Source organism: Nothobranchius furzeri, chromosome 2 (genome assembly GCF_043380555.1).
Source record: "Nothobranchius furzeri strain GRZ-AD chromosome 2, NfurGRZ-RIMD1, whole genome shotgun sequence".
Lineage (NCBI taxonomy): Eukaryota > Metazoa > Chordata > Actinopteri > Cyprinodontiformes > Nothobranchiidae > Nothobranchius > Nothobranchius furzeri.
Window position 1 is genome coordinate 97,569,920 of NC_091742.1, and position 19,827 is coordinate 97,589,746.

At 42.7% G+C, this 19,827-nt stretch overlaps 1 protein-coding gene and 1 pseudogene across 2 annotated transcripts; both read right to left on the reverse strand.

The window, feature by feature from the left end:
- The window catches only part of LOC129162424 (uncharacterized), a 297,886-nt pseudogene that overhangs the window by 116,941 nt on the left and 161,118 nt on the right, over positions 1–19,827 (reverse strand).
- On the reverse strand, positions 31–18,926 carry LOC107372964 (zinc finger protein 235-like). 2 transcript variants are annotated; one of them, XM_070548546.1, is made up of 5 exons: positions 18,616–18,926; positions 18,418–18,484; positions 17,879–18,306; positions 17,709–17,783; positions 31–2,371 (listed from the first exon to the last, which is right to left on the reverse strand). In XM_070548546.1, exon 5 carries the CDS (start codon positions 2,148–2,150, stop codon positions 360–362), a length of 1,791 nt encoding a protein of 596 aa, XP_070404647.1. In that variant the 5' UTR covers positions 2,151–2,371; positions 17,709–17,783; positions 17,879–18,306; positions 18,418–18,484; positions 18,616–18,926; the 3' UTR covers positions 31–359. The 2 variants fall into 2 exon arrangements, with proteins under 2 accessions (XP_070404647.1, XP_070404648.1); XM_070548547.1 differs by lacking the exons at positions 17,879–18,306; positions 18,418–18,484; positions 18,616–18,926 and having other exon boundaries at positions 17,709–17,796.

Here is a 19,827-nt window from a genome sequence, read left to right on the forward strand (position 1 = left end):
TATTGTCAAACAATATGGATAATATAGGTATTCATTTTTGATCAGGTTTATTTGCATGACAGATAATTACACGAGTGGATTAATCTGCTGACTTTGATGGCGAGCCTTCTCACTTTGCAAAACATCAGCATTTACGTTTAAACTCCAGAAAGAGCGAACAACAAACTGAATAGTGAACAAAGAGATTTAATAAAACACTTTAGTGGCAAACAAACATTTCATTTAACCTTTTCTTCTCCAAAAACAAAACATTTAATAAAACTAATGCCTTTCATTTTAGTTAAAAGAGCTTCCAGATCAGTAGCATATTTCATTCAACACCCTTAGAAATCCCAAAATATATATTTAATTTATGTTCATTAATTCTGTCCTGTGTGGACTCTCGTGTGAAAGTTTAAACTTGTCTTTTGAGCAAATCTTTTTCCACAGTGCTCACAAGCAAAAGGCTTCTGTCCTGTGTGGACTCTCATGTGAGTGTTTAAACTTGATTTTTGGCCAAACCATTTTCCGCAGAGATCACAAGAAAAAGGCTTCTGTCCTGTGTGGACTCTCATGTGAGTGTCTAAATTTCCCTTTTGGGTAAATCTTTGTCCACAGAGCTCACAGGCAAAAGGCTTCTGTCCTGTGTGGACTCTCATGTGAATGTCTAATTTTCCCTTTTGGGTAAATCTTTGTCCGCAGAGCTCACAGGCAAAAGGCTTCTGTCCTGTGTGGACTCTCATGTGAAAGTTTAAACTTGACTTTACACAAAATCTTTTTTCACATAGCTCACAAGCAAAAGGCTTCTGTCCTGTATGGACTCTCGTGTGACTGTCTAAATTTGCCTTTTGAGCAAATCTTTGTCCGCAGAGCTCACAGGTAAAGGGCTTCTGTCCTGTGTGGACACTCATGTGACTGTTTAAATTTGACTTTACATTAAATCTTTTTTCACAGAACTCACAAGCATAAGGCTTCTGTCCTGTATGGATTCTCTTGTGTGTGTTTAAACTTGACTTATCACTAAATCTTTTTTCACACAGCTCACAAGCAAAAGGCTTCTGTCCTGTGTGGACTCTCATGTGAATGTTTAAACTTGACTGTACACCAAATCTTTTTTCACAGAATTCACAAGCAAAAGGCTTCCATCCTGTGTGGACTCTCACGTGAATGTTTAAATTTGATTTTACACTAAATCTTTTTTCACAGAGCTCACAAGCAAATGGCTTCTCTCCTGTGTGGACTTTCATGTGAGTGTCTAAATTTCCCTTTTGGGTAAATCTTTGTCCACAGAGCTCACAAGCAAAAGGCTTCTGTCCAGTGTGAACTCTCATGTGTGTGTCTAAATTTCCCTTGCGTGTGAATCTTTGTCCACAGAGCTCACAGGCAAAAGGCTGCTGTCCTGTGTGGACACTCATGTGTCTGTTTAAACTTGACTTATCACTAAATCTTTTTTCACAGAGCTCACAAGCAAAAGGCTTCTCTCCTGTGTGGACTCTCATGTGAACGTTTAAGTTTGATATGCAGCTGAAACTTTTTCCACAGTCGTCACAACTAAATGATTTTAGTTTTGTCCGAACTTTCCTGCTAGAGTCTACATTTTGCTTCACTCTAACACGTTTCTTATCAACACAACAGCTTGAAGACTTCAGTCCTGAAGGACTTGTCACTCTCATGTGTTTCTGGAGAGACCGCTCATGGAGAAACTGTTCACCACACTCTGGGCAGCTGAAAGATTTGACAGCCTTCACATGTGATTTAGAAGACCTGCTCTTCTTCAAGTCTTTGTTATGATCTTTGGTGTTTGGCTCAGAATCTGACAAGAGTTTCAGTTGACAGTCAGAATTGTTGCCATCCTGGTCATCATCTTCATCATTGCTGACTTCAGTCTCTGAAGAGTTAGAATCATATTCATAAAGATTTAGATCTGGATTCCTGGTAGTTTCTGCTCCTCCACAGTCCTCTCTACCACTTTCTGCTTTCATCTGGTCAGTGGTGCTGCTGGTTGGAAGATCTCTGTCTTTAGGTTGGTTCTGATCAAACTGTGACAACAGAACTTCTCTTCCTTCTTCCTTAACCTGATGAGAAACTGCAGAGAATGAAATGTTGGTGGCATCAGTTTTAATCTCATCAAGCTGCTCCTCCTCTTCCTGCTTCATGTTGAGGGGCTCCATGTCCTTCTGGTTCAAAGGAGGCCTCAGTTCTTCAGGAGCTCTTCCTTCTTCCTTAAACTGACACAAAACTACAGAGAATGAATTATCACAGTTTAAAATGAATTTAAATATAACAAAACTTTAAAATGTATTTTACTTTGAAAAACCAGTACTGCCGTTTATCCCCGTGTGCGAAGGAGTCGGCTACTGTGCGGTGCGCTGCTCTCACGAGTTAAAGAAAACTACAGGGAGAGAAAAGGTGGAAGAAAGGAACCTTACGTTAGAAGAAGGCATTTTTAGTTCAGACCTGTGAAAACCAGCTTCATGCTAACGCACGCTGCTACATGTGAACAGTAACGTAGTCAATGTGGTCTGTCGTTAATGCGTAATTCCAGATTAGTAACAGCGTACAGCTTAATGTCGGGTCATGTTCCCACCGAGACTCTTTTCAGAAGAAGAGGAAGGGTGGGTGGAGAGGATGGAGTAGGACGCGAGTCTGGGAGCTCCTGCAGACTTCGATTAAATTGTTATTCATTTGCGCTTTTTTGACCATATTTCTTGTCCCAATTCTGATTTTTGAATTATTTTGTTGGGACGTTTTAATCGGCTCGGCATAAAATGGCAGCAAAAAATGTAAAAACCCGCAATGCTACTCAAACACAACTGAAGCTTGGTTTGCAAACCGCGGCCACACCCTCGAGTGAGCCGTCGTCTCCGGCAAAGTTTCCCTTGGGCCAAGCTAATCCTGATATCGAGGCTCTCAAGGTCGAGTTGCTTGCTTCGTTGAGGAATGATATTGCTGACATTTTTAAAAAAGAACTTCAGGACACTCTGGGTGATGCTTTGTCCACCATTAAGTTCGACCTGCAGGCTGTGAAGACGCAGCTGGCGATCGATAAAGCTGCCAATGACTCTACCATGTCCGAGCTAAAAGGTACGGTCAAGGAGATGGAGCATGCACTGACTGTTTGCTCTGATGATGTTGCTGAGATGAAAAGTACTATCAAGAGCCTCACTGCTCATGTAGCCAAGCTGGAAAACAAGTGTGAAGACTTGGAGTCCAGGTCGCGGCGCAACAATGTTAGGATATTGGGAGTACCAGAGGGCCCTGACACGTCCACCACTGCTGCCGTAGCCTCCTTGCTAAAAGAAGCATTCGACCTGGGGAAGGAGCCGCTTTTGGATCGTTCACACAGGACCCTCCAGCCTACACCTAAACCTGGCGACCGACACGAGCTATTATATGCAGGTTTCATTACCACACTGATTGTGTTGACATTTTACGACGTGCTAGAGAACGCCGACAGATTAAAGTTGGAGACCGAACCATCTCAATCTTCCCCGACTACACCGTCAAGGTGGCACGGGCTCATGCTGCATTCAATACGGTCAGGCAGCAACTCCGTGGCATTGAAGGCGTCCGGTACGGCCTGCTTCATCCAGGACGACTCCGCATCACATACAAGGGTTTTGAGAGGGACTTTGTCTCAGCAGACGAGGCAAGTGATTACAAGTGCTGGCCAGTAAATTAGAATATCATCAAAAGGTTGAAAATATTTCAGTAATTCCATTCAAAACGTGAAACTTGTACATTATATTCATGCAATGCACACAGACCAATGTATTTCCAATGTTCATTACATTTAAATTTGATATTCATAAGTGACAACTAATGAAAACTCCAAATTTGGTATCTCAAAAAATTAGAATATTCTGAAAAGGCTGAATATAGAAGACACCTGCTGCCACTCTAATCAGCTGATTTACTCAAAACACCTGCAAAGGCCTTTAAAAGGTCCCTCAGTCTTGTTTTGAAGGCACCACAATCATGGGGAAGACTTCTGACTTAACAGCTGTCCAAAAGACAATCACTGACACCTTGCACAAGGAGGGCAAGACACAAAAGGTGATTGCTAAAGAAGCTGGCTGTTCGCAGAGCTCTGTGTCCAAGCACATTAACAGACAGGCGAAGGGACGGAAAAAATGTGGTAGAAAAAAGTGTACAAGCTCTAGGGATAACCGCACCCTGCAGAGAATTGTGACGACAAACCCATTCAAAAATGTGGGGGAGATCCACAAAGAGTGGACTGCAGCTGGAGTCAGCGCTTCAAGAACCACCACGAGGAGACTCATGAAAGACATGGGATTCAGGTGTCGCATTCCGTGTGTCAAGCCACTCTTGAACAAGAAACAGCGCAAGAAGCGTCTCGCCTGGGCCAAGGACAAAAAGGGCTGGACTGATGCTGAGTGGTCCAAAGTTATGTTTTCTGATGAAAGCAAGTTCTGCATTTCCTTTGGAAATCAAGGACCCAGAGTCTGGAGGAAGAGCGGAGAAGCACAGAATCCACGTTGCATGAGGTCCAGTGTAAAGTTTCCACCGTCAGTGATGGTGTGGGGTGCCATGTCATCTGCCGGTGTTGGCCCACTCTGTTTCCTGAGGTCCAGGGTCAATGCAGCCGTCTACCAGGAAGTTTTAGAGCACTTCATGCTTCCTGCTGCTGACCAACTTTATGGGGATGCAGACTTCACCTTTCAACAGGACTTGGCACCTGCACACAGTGCCAAAACCACCAGCACCTGGTTCAAGGACCATGGTATCCCTGTCCTTGATTGGCCAGCAAACTCGCCTGACCTTAACCCCATAGAAAATCTATGGGGTATTGTGAAGCGGAGGATGCAATACGCTAGACCCAACAATGCAGAGGAGCTGAAGACGACTATCAGAGCAACCTGGGCTCTCATAACACCTGAGCAGTGCCACAGACTGATCGAGTCCATGTCACGCCGCATTACTGCAGTTATTGAGGCAAAAGGAGCCCCGACTAAGTATTGAGTGCTATACATGCACATTCTTTTCATGTTCATTCTTTTCAGTTGGCCAACATTAGAGAAACAAACATTTTTTCATTGGCCTTTAGAATATTCTAATTTTCTGAGATACCAGATTTGATGTTTTCATTGGTTGTCACCTATAAATATCAAAATTAAACGTAATAAACATTGGAAATACATTGGTCTGTGTGCATTGCATGAATATAATGTACAAGTTTCACGTTTTGAATGGAATTACTGAAATATTTTCAACCTTTTGATGATATTCTAATTTACTGGCCAGCACTTGTATGTTAAAACTTTGATCTCTGGGTGAGCCTGAATAGCCTCTTAGTTTGATGCTGTAATGTAACTAAGTGCTCACGCTCTCGTTAGGTTTAACGCCACCTGTGCATTGTTTTCTTAGACCGCTGTGCCAGTTATTATACTGTTGGTGTGCTGGTTCCTTTTATTTTCATTTTATCTAATGATACTGAATTATATGATATACTCTAGAGTTCAAAGGACTAGGTGGTATACATAATTGTTGCTGGCACCCTAATGCAGAAAAAGGTTTTGTTGGTAAACGTATATGCCCCGAATTTTGATGATGCTGAATTCGCTAATAGATTACTAAGTAACATCCCCTTTCTGAATACACATTTGCTTATTTTTGGTGGTGATCTGAATTGTGTTTTTGTTCCAAGCTTGGATCGTTCTGGTCCTCGTAATTTGACTCCATCATCTATGTCTAAAACATTTTCAGATTTTATGATACAGAATGACCTTGTTGATCCATGGAGACTTCGCAACCCTACAATCAAAAAATTTTCGTTTTTCTCCCAGGTCCACCAATCTTATTCCAGGATTGATTATTTTTCCATCGATAGAACTCTCAATTCATGTGTTACTAACTCCGACTATTCTGGTATTGTAATATCTGATCACTCTCCTCTGCTATCTGATCACTCTCCTCTGCTATTAGATGTTCAACTCTACATATAAACGTAGTCCTCCTCTTTGGAGATTTAATTCTCTCCTTTTGGCTGATAAAGAATGTTGTGAATTTATTTCAAGCTCTATTGAGGAGTTCTTGTTTAATCGGGATGATTCTGTTTCATATTCTCTGCTGTGGGAGACTCTTAAATGCTATTTGAGAGGTCAAATTATTTCTTATTCTGTACGTACTAATAAAAAGATTAATGCCAGGCTTAAAGAACTTACGGTGGCAATTAGTAACTTTGATCAAATTTATGCACTGAATCCTTCTCCAGAATTACTCAAGCAAGCAAGTCAGAATTTCCCACGGATAAAGCTAAAATGAATGAATTTCTTCAGTCTCTTTCAAACCCGGTTATCGGTACTCATAAGGCCGGGCAACTGGACTCCCCACTATCTGCTGATGAAGTATTAAAAGCTATTACAGCTATGCAGTCTAATAAAGCCCCAGGCCCGGATGGGTTTCCTATTGAATTTTATAAAACATTTATTGGTAAACTGGCACCTTTACTTTTGTCTGTGTTTAACGAGTCCTTGGAATCAGGTTCATTACCTCCTACTTTCACGCAGGCCACCATAGCGCTCCTTCTCAAAAATGACAAGGACCCAACTTCCTGTGATTCTTACAGGCCATTATCTCTGCTTAATGCTGATGCAAAGGTATTGGCTAAAGTAATTGCGTCTCGCCTAATTATCTGCGAAGAGCAGAATGGCTTTATAAAGGGACGGCAATTATTTTTTAATACCCGAACACTCTTTAACGTGATTTACTCAAAGCATCTATCTCAACTTCCTGAACTTGTGATTTCTTTAGATGCTGAAAAGGCTTTCGATAGGGTGGAGTGGGAATACTTGTTTGCAGTTTTGAAGAAATTTGGTTTTGGTGATAAATTTACTCCCTGGATTCAGCTTCTTTATTCATCCCCTAAAGCCAGTGTGATGTTTACTCTGATTATTTTGCGCTGGGTCGTGGTTGTCGTCAAGGTTGCCCTTTGTCACCTTTACTCTTTGCCATTGCTATCGAGCCGCTGTCCATTACATTAAGATCTTCTTCTGTATTCAAGGGAATCACCCGTAATGGAATTACACATAAAGTATCATTGCATGCGGATGACTTATTATATATGACTGACCCTGCTCGCTCCATTCCTGCTGTTTTAAGTATTCTGGAGAACTTCAGCTCCTTTTCAGGTTATAAATTAAATTTAGGGAAAAGTGAGTGTTATCCTGTTAATATGGCAGCACGTCAACTCCAACAGTCTGATCTAGGGTTGTCACGGTAACCGGTATAGCGGTAAACCCCGGTAAAAAAAGTTGACAATAAAAATAACCGTCCAGTTTTTAAAAAACTAAATTATCTCGGTGGGTTTACCGTGGCCGCGGTTTCGGCGCGGTGACTCTTACCAGCCACCGTCGCTTCAGCTGAAGTTCCCGCGGCGCGCACACGCACTTTTTAGTTTGCAACGGCACCAAAACTTTGAAGCTGAAATAATGGCCGAAGGAGGAGACGGCAGCGCCCAGGACATCCATCAGCCCTTAAAGAAGACTAAATCGGAAGTATGGGCATATTTTGGATTTCTGAAAAATGCTGAGGGACAGTTAATAGAAGACGGCTATCCCGTTTGCAGAACGTGCAGGAAAAAAGTGTCTGCAAAAGGCAGCAACACTTCGAATCTAATGGCACATCTGAGTGACCATCACTCACGTCTCTACAGCCAGTGCAAGGTAAGTTAACATTAGCATTTTAGCTTAAATGCATGACGTGAGGACTTTTGGTTGAGGGAGAATGCAACGAGTCACTATATACTGCAGCCGCAGCGCCCTCTGCCAGCATTTAAACCGTGTCACGGACACCCTGTTGCTGGATGAAGCATCTTATTTGTTGATGATGAAGAGAAATATACAATTAGTTCCTTGTCATTGATTTGTTTACTTATTCAATGCCATTTATACTTGAACATTTGGATTTGATTACATAGTGTAGTAGTTATTTTAGTAATTTGTTTAAAGTGGCTATTTATTTTAAATACATATTTTTTTAAGGTTGACTTGTACAGTGCTCAAGTCAAGTGTGGACTGGAGTTTTAGATTTTCATTTTGATAATGAAGAAAACAAGTATATGAGAAAACAAGTGGTGTTTCTTTGATTTGTTTACATATTGTTTATGTTTTGAATGTTTAGATTTGTATAATTTAAACTTGCACTGACTACTGTAACATGTTCCAGAAAAATACGCTATTTGTTCCTTTACTTGTGAAAAGTTGCACTTTTGCTAAGGCTTTGTGTTATTTTAGGTTTAATAAACACTGTTAAACCTTTTCAAAACTATTTCAGTTTGTGTAGAACAGGACTATCAATGCTTTCTGAACATATGCAACACCGTTTAAAAAATACCGCGATAATACCGAAAACCGTGATAATTTTGGTCACAATAACCGTGAGGTTAAATTTTCATACCGTGACAACCCTAGTCTGATCTACCCTTTCGTCTTAGTCCCTCTGGGTTTAAGTACTTAGGGGTTAACGTGACTCGCTCTCTATCTGGCCTTAAATCAGCAAATTTGTCTCCTCTTTTATCTAGGATCACATCTGATATTCAAAGATGGGGTAATCTCCCGCTTTCTTTAATCGGTAAGATTAATGTCGTTAAAATGAATATCCTACCAAAATTTTTATTTTTATTTCACTCAATTCCCTTATTTTTGCCGAAACATTTCTTTGTTTCACTGGACAAGATTATTGGTTCTTTTATTTGGGGAGGGAAGCCGCCTAGGGTTTGTAAAACGTTGCTGCAGCAATGCAGATTTAGTGGAGGACTTGCATTACCTAATTTTCTAGCTTATTACTGGGCCGCTCACATTCAAAAACTCTGCTACTGGCTAAAATCTTCTGGTTCCTCGTGGTGTAAATTGGAGCTATTATCATGTAAGGGCTCCTCTTTACCAGCTTTGCTCTATTCCTCTTTACCCGTAGAAGAAGAGGAAGGAAGCCGAGGAAGATGTTGAGGTAACGTTAGATGAAGATGCTCATTGTTCTTTATCGTGACCCAGTTCCCTCTGAGTGATCTGTACCGTGATACGTGTGATATTCCCAACGTTCCTATTGGTGATTGAAGGGAATCTAACATGTGGCTAATATATTAGACAAGTAGGCTGAAGTGGAGGAGGTGAGTGAAGGAGAGACAAGTGGAGAGGCAGAGCAAGGAGCAGCATGATGATGGAGAGAGCAGCAGGGAAGCAGAGAATCTGGCTGGGACCCAAAATGTTCCTCCCATGGCTGTAGCACAACAGTCAAGCATTACAATTTATGTCAAGTTAAATAAATATTTTATTTAATTTTATTTATTATTAATAATTTTTTTTAACCGTGTCCTGTCTGGCTGTGAAGCAAACAGAATTGATGTCTGAATGCTGGTGACAAGCCTTACAGATTTACTTTCAGGTGGAGCATCAAAGCGTCTGCTTTTAATGTCACGCCTGATACTTCAAATTTTATTGTTATTGTTGTTGAATGCTTTGTAATTCCGACCAGACACGGAGACAGAGGTGAAAGAGAAAGGAAAAGACAAAAGGTGGGAAGAGAAGGGGGAAGGGGTGGGGGGGTCCACAAAAATAAACAATAATGAACAAGAGTCTGCTTCTAGACCTTCAGAAAGAGCAGAAAAAAATGGGACACACAACAATACATCAGGAGCAAGCTATCACTGCGTCAACCTGATGATGAAATATAAAATCAACATTGTTTAACTGAACAATCACACGATAATAAATCACAGTGCATTTAGTGGCAACGACAGCCTTAAGACAAGCCCATACTTTTGAGAGCACCATGTGAGCACCTGTGTGTGTATACGTGCTTGTTTATGTAAGGTTTCTCTATAGGAGCGTCCAATAGAGTGTGAGGGACCACAGATCCGCCCCCCAAAGATGTGTAGGAGACGGGGGGAGCTCCAAGTCCCAGAGATCCAGGCGCTGCCCCAGAACACAGGAACCCCAAGGAGACTGCAACCAGAAAGGCCCCCGCCCCCCTCGAGAGGCACAGAGGATTGCCCCGGGGGGCCACAACCAGCAGCCGGCAGAGTCCCGGGAGATATCAGCGGCAAGCCCACAGGCCCACCCGCAGCCTCCCACCCCCTCGCCGGCCGAGCCCGGGACCCAGCGACCCGGGACCCAGGGGCGACCACCCCCACCGGGGACCCAGCAGAGCCCAGGGACCCAGACCCCACCACGCAGCCACCGGGATCGATCAAGCAGACGCCAAAAATCTTAAACTCCCTGACCCGGGAGCCACGAACACTCAGGCAGACCAAGGCACCACACTCCACACCAGGTGTGGCAGGGGGAGGGGAGACGAAGATCTATCAGGGTTTCCCGCCATGGCTGAAATCCCACCGCCATGCCTACAAGATCAAGTTTTTTTTTGCGCCGTTTCCCGAAGAAGCAGCGGGAACTACTATGTTGTTGTTTGTGATCACAGCCGGCGGGCAGCAAGGAGGAGCAGGCAGGGCAAGGTGAAGTTAGAGCATAAGTTACCGAGTTTAAAATTAGAAAGGTAGCAGTGGATATAATGCTTTGCGATTTACATGTTTCAATAGCATTAAGATAAATGTTGACGATCTTGACAGGTTTTCCTCCCCCCACCAGGCTAAGCATCACTTATTCATGTAAAATTTATTTTTTCATGTCTGACTTTAACCGCATCTAATCCTGTATTACGGCGTGAGCGCAACAGCAACAACTTAAGATCGATGTGTGAGCAGCCTGAGAGGTCGGGTGTTTCATCTGAACCCTTAAAACCTACAGCAGGCTACGCTGCACTATTGACGTGTTGGCGCGCGGCGCTAACAACTTAGCGACGTGACATGTCTCAGAGAAAGCGAAAAAACACGTTGGACGCTTCTTCTGAAGCGGGAAAATAACACTTCTTCTTAAGCAGAGCACGACGTCGCCTCGGCTCGTTCATGGCCGAGCCAGTACCGGACTGAGCTCGATAACATTGACCCAGCACAGCCACTGGGTTGTTGGAGCTGCCCTGTGACTGCCTGATGGAAAACCAGCGGGTTTTATCAGACTCGTAAAGTTTCTTGTTTTTGCTGGGGACCCCCTGTATTTTACCACTCCCTCCTGCAGTCTTCCCCTATTAACATTTAAAATGATTCTGTAAACTCCGTGTATCAATAGAAACAATCTCTGCCTCTGCCAGCTGCAGTAAATGTAGTTTCCAAATAATAAATAAGAGGTGCATTCATCTGTGTATCTCCTTTGATCCACATTAGTGATGTTCTCAGCACCAGAACAGTGAAGCAAAAAGATTCCTGAGTTTGTTAGTAATTTTATTTATTAGATGCATCTAACCTGTTCTATTTTTCTCTGAAATGAGATCAAATCAGTGCTTCTAAGAGTTGGCTCCACTCTGCACTTGAAATTTTTACTTTATTTAGAGATGTGTCATAATTTCTCCCCAATTCACCCCCCCCCCCCCCCACCCCCCCCACCCGGCCCCACCGCCACAACTGGAAAAATTCCTAGGGGAAACACTGTCTATATCATCAAAAGAAGTCACAGGAGAGGGGAGGAGTCAAAGGCCCCACCTGACATATACAGTCATACACAAACACAGTCACACACTCCCTCCCTCATGCTCACACATGCACATACAACCCAAGACTTACAAAAATGCATGCCTGACACCCACTCATGCTCCCCATACACACCCTATTCACTCTGGTCTCGGTACTGCTGCACATGGGGTACAACCATCACCGGTTACCAGAGTTTGACCCTTTCTGCTGGGGTGCTGATGAGCAGGGTCCCCCGCCCAACGCTGAGCACAGCAACCCACCACCCCAGACCCCAACCAGACGGCCAGATCTCCCTCCTAGCCTCCAGCCCCAGGAAGCCAAGCAACAACAGAGGTGTGCTAAGACCCCTAGTCTCCCTCCGCCTGCTCCAATATAGTGTTGTGTGTTGATGAGGCGTATGACTTAAGGTCAAAGGAGATTGTTTCAAAAGAGGCTTCTTTCCCCGATGTGGCCGAATTGGGAACCAGCTGGAAACCGAATTAATCGGGAAGTAATTCTTGTTTTAATAAACCACAATGTTATGATTTCCGGCCATTCTGGCAAATCAGAATGTGCCATGTCTGGAAGGCTTTACCAAAACATTCCTCAGAAAGCCACGCCTTCCTTCAAATACAAGATTCTTAATTCTGTGAATAAAGAATCTTTAAATGTTATGTGAGGTGAACCTTAACCTTAACTTGTATCTTATGAAGATGTGTATGAGTGTAGATAATGCTTAACTTGTTAAATCAAACACAGTGATTTGTGATATAAATGGATCATTGTAAGAACCAAATTCATTTCATATTCATTGATTTAAGCACAGGCTATTCAAACATTTGATGTAAACATCTTGTTCATTCATCACATATGATTATTTATATCATAAGTTGTAAAAGCCTTGTAGGATTCATGTGGATTTACTTTTATTCAGAGTGAGAAATCCAGCAGTCTGACTTTTAGCAGAGATAAGGTTTTTGTGGGAGACCTTGGCAGTTTATTCATGTCTATGTTGAAGAACAATAAGTGAGCAAAAGGTTGATCAGTGCGTCTGAATCCTCCAGCTGGTGTAACCGTGACTTTGTAGCTCTGGCGTGTATGAAAGGTTACTGTGTGAATTTGATGGTGAAAATTGACCCTTTTTATTCATTACACCCACGACACCCAGATTTATCCCCAGATGACCCCCTGGCTATCAGGTGCCTCTCACCACCAGCTCCACAAACAAATCAGCAACAAGTAGCAGGAGGCCATGAACCCTACGCAGGACACCACGAACACTACGCAAGACTAGGGATGCACCGATACCGATACTGGTATTGTTGCCGATACCAATACCAATACCGGTATCGGTAAAAGTTAACCGATACCAGGAACCAATACCAATGCAGTTGCTTGGAAATGGCTTCACTGTAACTTGTCATTTCTGTTTACCTAATGTTTTAGTTTTGTGATGATTTCCATTCATATATTTTACTTTTTATCTACCTCACAGTCTTTTCCTGTTGAAAGCAGAGAAGAAAATAAAATCTGTAATCCAAATCATTGCAATTTTTTGTGTGGTGGAAGTATTGGTATCGGTAATTGGCATCGGCGAGTACCCAGATCCAAGTATCGGTATCGTATCGGTTCGGAAAAAAGAGGTATCGGTGCATCCCTACGTAGGATGCCATGAACCTTACGCAGGAAGCCACAAACCCACGAACCCTATAGGAGGCCACTAACCCACGAACCCTACGCAAGAGGCCACGAACACTACGCAGGTCTTTTCTGTATAAGCTGTAACTCTTTCTGTTGCACTTTGAGATTGCTCTCTGCAATAACATATTTAGCTAGAAACTCACATATTAAAGTATGGAGTTTTTAAGTGGTTTAGCATTATTTATAATCTATTCTGAAGTTTCAGTTTTCACAGAAAAATGTTGCAACATTGTTTGCAATTGGTGCAATAAAAACACATTTTACCAGATAGGATGAATGACCGTGATTACAATATTGATCAAAATAACCGTGACTATTATGTTGGTCATAATCATACAGCACTAGTACATATATGTACCTTTGTTATTATTTATTCTTCTAATTATTCTTTTAAGTGTTGGTGCAGCTGTCACAAGCACATTTCCCCACTGTGAAATAAATAAAGTCTATTCTATTCCATCAATTCAAATTTCAAGACTTGCTTCGATTCCAATTCTCAAGAATTAGAATCGATTATCACAAATTGATTTGATATACGGGGTCAGTGATCTCTTCTTTTCAGGAGATGTGGTGTTCTCAACTCATTCACTGCCAGCCGTTTCCTGACCGGTAATGCCCTTCGCTGCCAGTGTTTTTCAGCGTTTTTACTGTTTTTTTAAGCGTCACAGAACGTTGCACGCTAGGATGATGTCGACATCAAAACAACCAAAAAAAATTTGGATTTAAAAGGAACTCTGGCTGTAGGAGCCATTTGTGTATTTTCTGATTTGTATTTTTCCTAAGCCAAGTGACGGGCCCAGGGCCTGAGTGGTAGCCACTCCTCCTTATTTAATCTGGGAGCGCTAGGTGTTGCTGACACTGGGCGCAAGCAGTTTCTACTGCGTGGCGAGGACTGGGTGGCTGAGTGATCACAAACGCACGGACAATCAGGGGCAGGTAAACATACAGAAATAAAATTGTGCCTGTGTAACTGAATCATGGACACTTACAAAGCAATAAACATGTTAACAGCACATTCAAGCTGCAAGTTCTTTAAACGCATGTAAAACTTTGTCCACGTCAGTAACCAGTAGCGTCAGGGGGCATTGGGCCTGGGCGTTACAAACACTGGCTATGAGGATGTGTGTGCCCTGATAAGCCACAAGTTTTCTGTTGTACCAAACTACAGGGAGTGCAGAATTATTAGGCAAATGAGTATTTTGTCCACATCGTCCTCTTCATGCATGTTGTCTTACTCCAAGCTGTATAGGCTCGAAAGCCCACTACCAATTAAGCATATTAGGTGATGTGCATCTCTGTAATGAGAAGGGGTGTGGTCTAATGACATCAACACCCTACGTATATCAGGTGTGCATAACTATTAGACAACTTCCTTTCCTTTGGCAAAATGGGTCAAAAGAAGGACTTGACAGGCTCAGAAAAGTCAAAAATAGTGAGATATCTTGCAGAGGGATGCAGCAGTCTTAAAACTGCAAAGCTTCTGAATCGTGATCATCGAACAATCGAGCGTTTCATTCAAAATAGTCAGCAGGGTCGCAAGAAGTGTGTGGACAAACCAAGGAGCAAAATAACTGCCCATGAAGTGAGAAAAGTCAAGCGTGCAGCTCCAAGATGCCACTTGCCACCAGTTTGGCCGTATTTCAGAGCTGCAACATCACTGGAGTGCCCAAAAGCACAAGGTGTGCAATACTCAGAGACATGGCCAAGGTAAGAAAGGCTGAAAGACGACCACCACTGAACAAGACACACAAGCTGAAACATCAAGACTGGGCCAAGAAATATCTCCAGACTGATTTTTCTAAGGTTTTATGGACTGATGACATGAGAGTGAGTCTTGATGGGCCAGATGGATGGGCCCGTGGCTGGATTGGTAAAGGGCAGAGAGCTCCAGTCCGACTCAGACGCCAGCAAGGTGGAGGTGGAGTACTGGTTTGGGCTGGTATCATCAAAGATGAGCTTGTGGGGCCTTTTCGGGTTGAGGATGGAGTCAAGCTCAACTCCCAGTCCTACTGCCAGTTTCTGGAAGACACCTTCTTCAAGCAGTGGTACAGGAAGAAGTCTGCATCCTTCAAGAAAAACATGATTTTCATGCAGGACAATGCTCCATCACACGCGTCTAAGTTCTCCACAGCGTGGCTGGCAAGAAAGGGTATAAAAGAAGAAAAACTAATGACATGGCCTCCTTGTTCACCTGATCTGAACCCCACTGAGAACCTGTGGTCCATCATCAAATGTGAGATTTACAAGGAGGGAAAACGGTACACCTCTCTGAACCGTGTCTGGGAGGCTGTGGTTGCTGCTGCACGCAATGTTGATGGTGAACAGATCAAAACACTGACAGAATCCATGGATGGCAGGCTTTTGAGTGTCCTTGCAAAGAAAGGTGGCTATACTGGTCGCTGATTTGTTTTTGTATTGTTTTTGAATGTCAGAAATGTATATTTGGGAATGTGGAGATGTTATATTGGTTTCACTGGTAAAAATAAATAATTGAAATGGGTATATATTTGTTTTTTGTTAAGTTGCCTAATAATTATGCACAGTAATAGTCACCTTCACACACAGATATCCCCCTAAAATAGCTAAAACTACAAACAAACTACAAGCTACTTCCAAAAACATTCAGCTTTGATATTAATGAGGTTTTTGGGTTCATTGAGAACATGGTTGTTGTTCAATAATAAAATTATTCCTCAAAAATACAACTTGCCTAATAATTCTGCACTCCCTGTATGTTGTTAGAAACACACAAAATATTACTGTTTATTTATAAATCTGTAATATTTAGTACATTTGTTGACATACGTAGGACGCCATGTTTGCACTCTGGGGGCGATGACGTATACTGGTTGCTCTTGGAAGAACAGCTGTTGACGCTGGTGTTTGTTTACGCTCTCACCGTATTAATTATTAAGTAAAATGCTGCATTGTGCTGCTTTTGGATGTAATTTCCAGTCAGAGTGCAACAAGGGGAGTGATGTGAGTTTACAGCTTCCCCACTGGCAACAAGAGGAGAAAGCAGTGGAAGATGCCTGTGGACGGACACAACTTCCCAAAGAGCCGCGGCTGTGTTCCCAACATTTTTCTCCTGATGCGTTTGAGGCTTATAGTCGACCACGACTACTTAAAGAGCTCACCAGAGCGGCTGGGTATAAGAGAAGGTGGAAACTAAATGCTTTAGCGACCATTTTCCCACACAAGGAGCCTAAACGCCCTCGGAGGGACGAGAGACGCTGGACGCTGTCCTGAGCCGACAACCCGCTCCTGCAGCTGCCGCTTCTGTCACGCTCAGCCAACCAACGGACACGCCACTCGTCACGGATGAAGCTGAACGTTCACCTCTCCCGTCAGTAAAACAAGCAGCAAGTGTAGCAACACAGTGTTGTCCACATATAGAATATCTGCAACAATGACTAAAGTGGTTTCACTGAACATCCTAATCATCTATGAAGCACACGACAGCTCTGGATGCTAAAATTCTCCTAAATCATTCATCATTGAATAAATCTGATCACACGATAGCTTACAGATAACTTCTGCTGACACAAATGTGAGCTCTCTCCCTCTCGGTTACCATGGAGACGCATTTGCTGTACATGCACCACCGGTTCTGTCCTGCTCTCGCTTCATCCCGCCCTTCTTGCTCTTCATGTTGATGCTCGTGTTGTGACACATGGTCAGTGATGTCATCATTAATGTTTCGCTCTGGTTCAAAGTGAAAAGGCTGAACAGATGACATGTCGATGTCGCTCAACAGTCACTACAGGGTCCCAAAGCCGCCGGTGCAACCGAGGTACAACCATATGACGTCACTACCCAGAGTGCAGTGCGACGCTAACAACAATGGCGACCAGGGATGTGTATTTTAGAAATTCTGGCGATACGATACATATCACGATACAGGGAAGGCGATACGATATATCACGATATATTGCGATACATTCAGTCAGACGTTACAAGCAATTTTTTTACTGAATTTATTGTAAGAACGTTCAATAAACAGTCCAAACTGATACGTAACATGCTTAACATGAGGTATCTGAACCATGATGGAGGGATTTACATTTCAGTGGTGGAAACAAAACCCGTTGCACACTGCTGCCAACTAGCGGGTGGCGATTGAATTGCACAAAACGAAAAGAAAATACACAAATGTTTGCATGTAAATTCTTTCAAGAATTAGATACACGGCTTTTGAATATCGATGTAATAATCGCAGGAAAAAATATCACGATATATTGCCATGTCGATATTTTCTTACATCCCTAATGGCGACCTACGAGTTAAACTATTTTTACTAATTTTATAAAGATTAAGACATCAAGAAGGTTTTTTACACCATTTTAATATAACTGATACTAACATTTATCTTTTAAGAAGCACAGAGTTTTGTAACCTGGGTTCCTTTTAAAATGACAACTTTTGTCGCCAATGGCAGTGAATGAGTTAATGATGATGAGGGTGGCTCCTAGAGGCTGAGGTGTAGGGCTAAAGTGTCATCACTCACTTTGGTCTGGTCCAGACGTCGTCTCTTTACTGGTGCTCCTCAGTAGGTGACGTGAAGCTCCAACATCTGAGCGTTCTGTGTTCCTCAGAGGAGAAGAAAAGTAACATTAGCACTGGCTACATTATTTTTACTAGCATCTCAAGGCCTTGGAGAAGCAGATGTTCACTTACCTAAACATCAGACCAGTTTGTCCCAGCTGAGCTCATCAGGGCGTTAGTCTGACAGCCTGTCAGTGAAACACGGCTCCAGCCTTCTGGATGTGGACTCTACAAAGCAAAGCAGCATCATTTTTACTGTTGTTTTCATTATTTTACAGCTGATTTGATCAGATTTCTGACGCTCATACCTGATATTTGTGGCTTTGCAAAATAAATTGAATGCTAAAATTTCTCAAATGCTGTGTGTGGTTGTATTTTGTGTATGTACAGTAAAAAATGATGTAAAATTGCATTAATGTTTTTCAACATGGTGTGGCTGGTAAACTGTATCTACCATACAACACTGGGAATATTAAGCAAGTATGTTGGACTGTACGTGGCTCCTTGATGGCCCCACCCTCAGAAAAATCCTTGATCTGCCACTGGTACCTGGGTCCATGCTATCCAGAACACACACACACGCACGCACGCACGCACGCACGCACTCTCACACACACACACACACACACACACACACACACACACACACACACACACACACACACCAGTACCTGTGTCCATGCTGATGGATGATCCTGAAGTGGTAGCAGGTTTTCTTTAGCCGTGTTTAGCTAACAGCTGCAATAGAAACAAAGCAGGAGAGCTGATTAAGATGCTGCTTCAGAACAACGCAGGAGATTAAAGATCCAACGCTTTGGTTCTGATCAGCTGAGGACAGATCCAGTCTGGAAAAGAGGACCTTTGCTCACCAGAGTTCACGGAGTAGAGCTCACCGCTTTTTCCTCCAGAGTCACATTCAGATTCGGGGCTTTTCCGTCGGAGAGTGTGAGCAGGATGGATGAGAGAGCGAGCAACGATCCTGCATCATGACCAACTCAGATGAGCGAGTCTGATAGAGGGAACCTCTTCAATCTGATGAAAGCAGCAAAACGAGCGCGTTTCTCAGAGAGGCCAAAGGAACAACAACAAGCTAGCTCTGCTAGCAGCTTCTGGTTTCTGCTTTTTCCGGTGGTCGGTGACCAGCATCACTAGCGCCACCTGCTGGACAGGATGAACATGTATTCACTCACACACAGACCTATGTTCAGTATTAAATCAGCGGTTTCTTCAGAAGCCCTGACAGAGAGGAGACCAGTAAAAGATTACTTTCTGTTTTCTTTCTTTAAACAAACTGAAAAAGATCTTCAGCAGCAGATAAATGCTTTCTGTACAGAATGTGAGAGAAACTTCTGATGTCGTTGATACTTTTGTCTTTAGTTGAAGCTGCTGTGAGATAGCCTAGTGAACTAGACCAAATTCTTATTTAGTCTGGCTTGCCAGGCTAGCTGTGAGAGGCAAACAGAACATTTAGTGAAGGTGCTGATGTGTAGCCTGGCAAGCCAGACTATTACTAGACTAGACTATTACTACTAGACTAAGGCATGTTTAACCCTCTGGAGGCAGGCGTTGCAGATTAGCAATGTAAAAACCTACCTACCTGGTTACTCCACATACGTACTTCATGAGCATTTTTTAACTCAGAATTTTCCCTGAAGGACTTAGTTGTTCGTCCCTCTATCAAAACTTATTTTGAGCCTGAGAGGGTTAACTAGCCTGGCAAGCCAGACTATTTATGTGAATTTATTATCTGACTATATATGTGAATATATACTTTGCAAAGCAAGAATTTGGTCTAGTTCACTAGGCTAGGAATAGATGGCTCAGAGCTATGATTCTGTGTAAGTTTAGCAACTGTACTGAAAAGAAATTTAGAATTATGCTTATTCTCCTCAATTAGTGCTGAGAAATAAGCAGTTCTAGTTTGTTGAAGCTTATTTTTATAAAGCACAAGACTATTTTTCCAGGATAGGTAGGCCTCCTCATGGTGCGTAGAGCGCCATGTTCTCTCCAATTTCCTAGAGTTTTGTTTTAAGGCTCGTAGATGAGAATTAAACCAAGGAGCCAACTTCCTGTCTCTAATT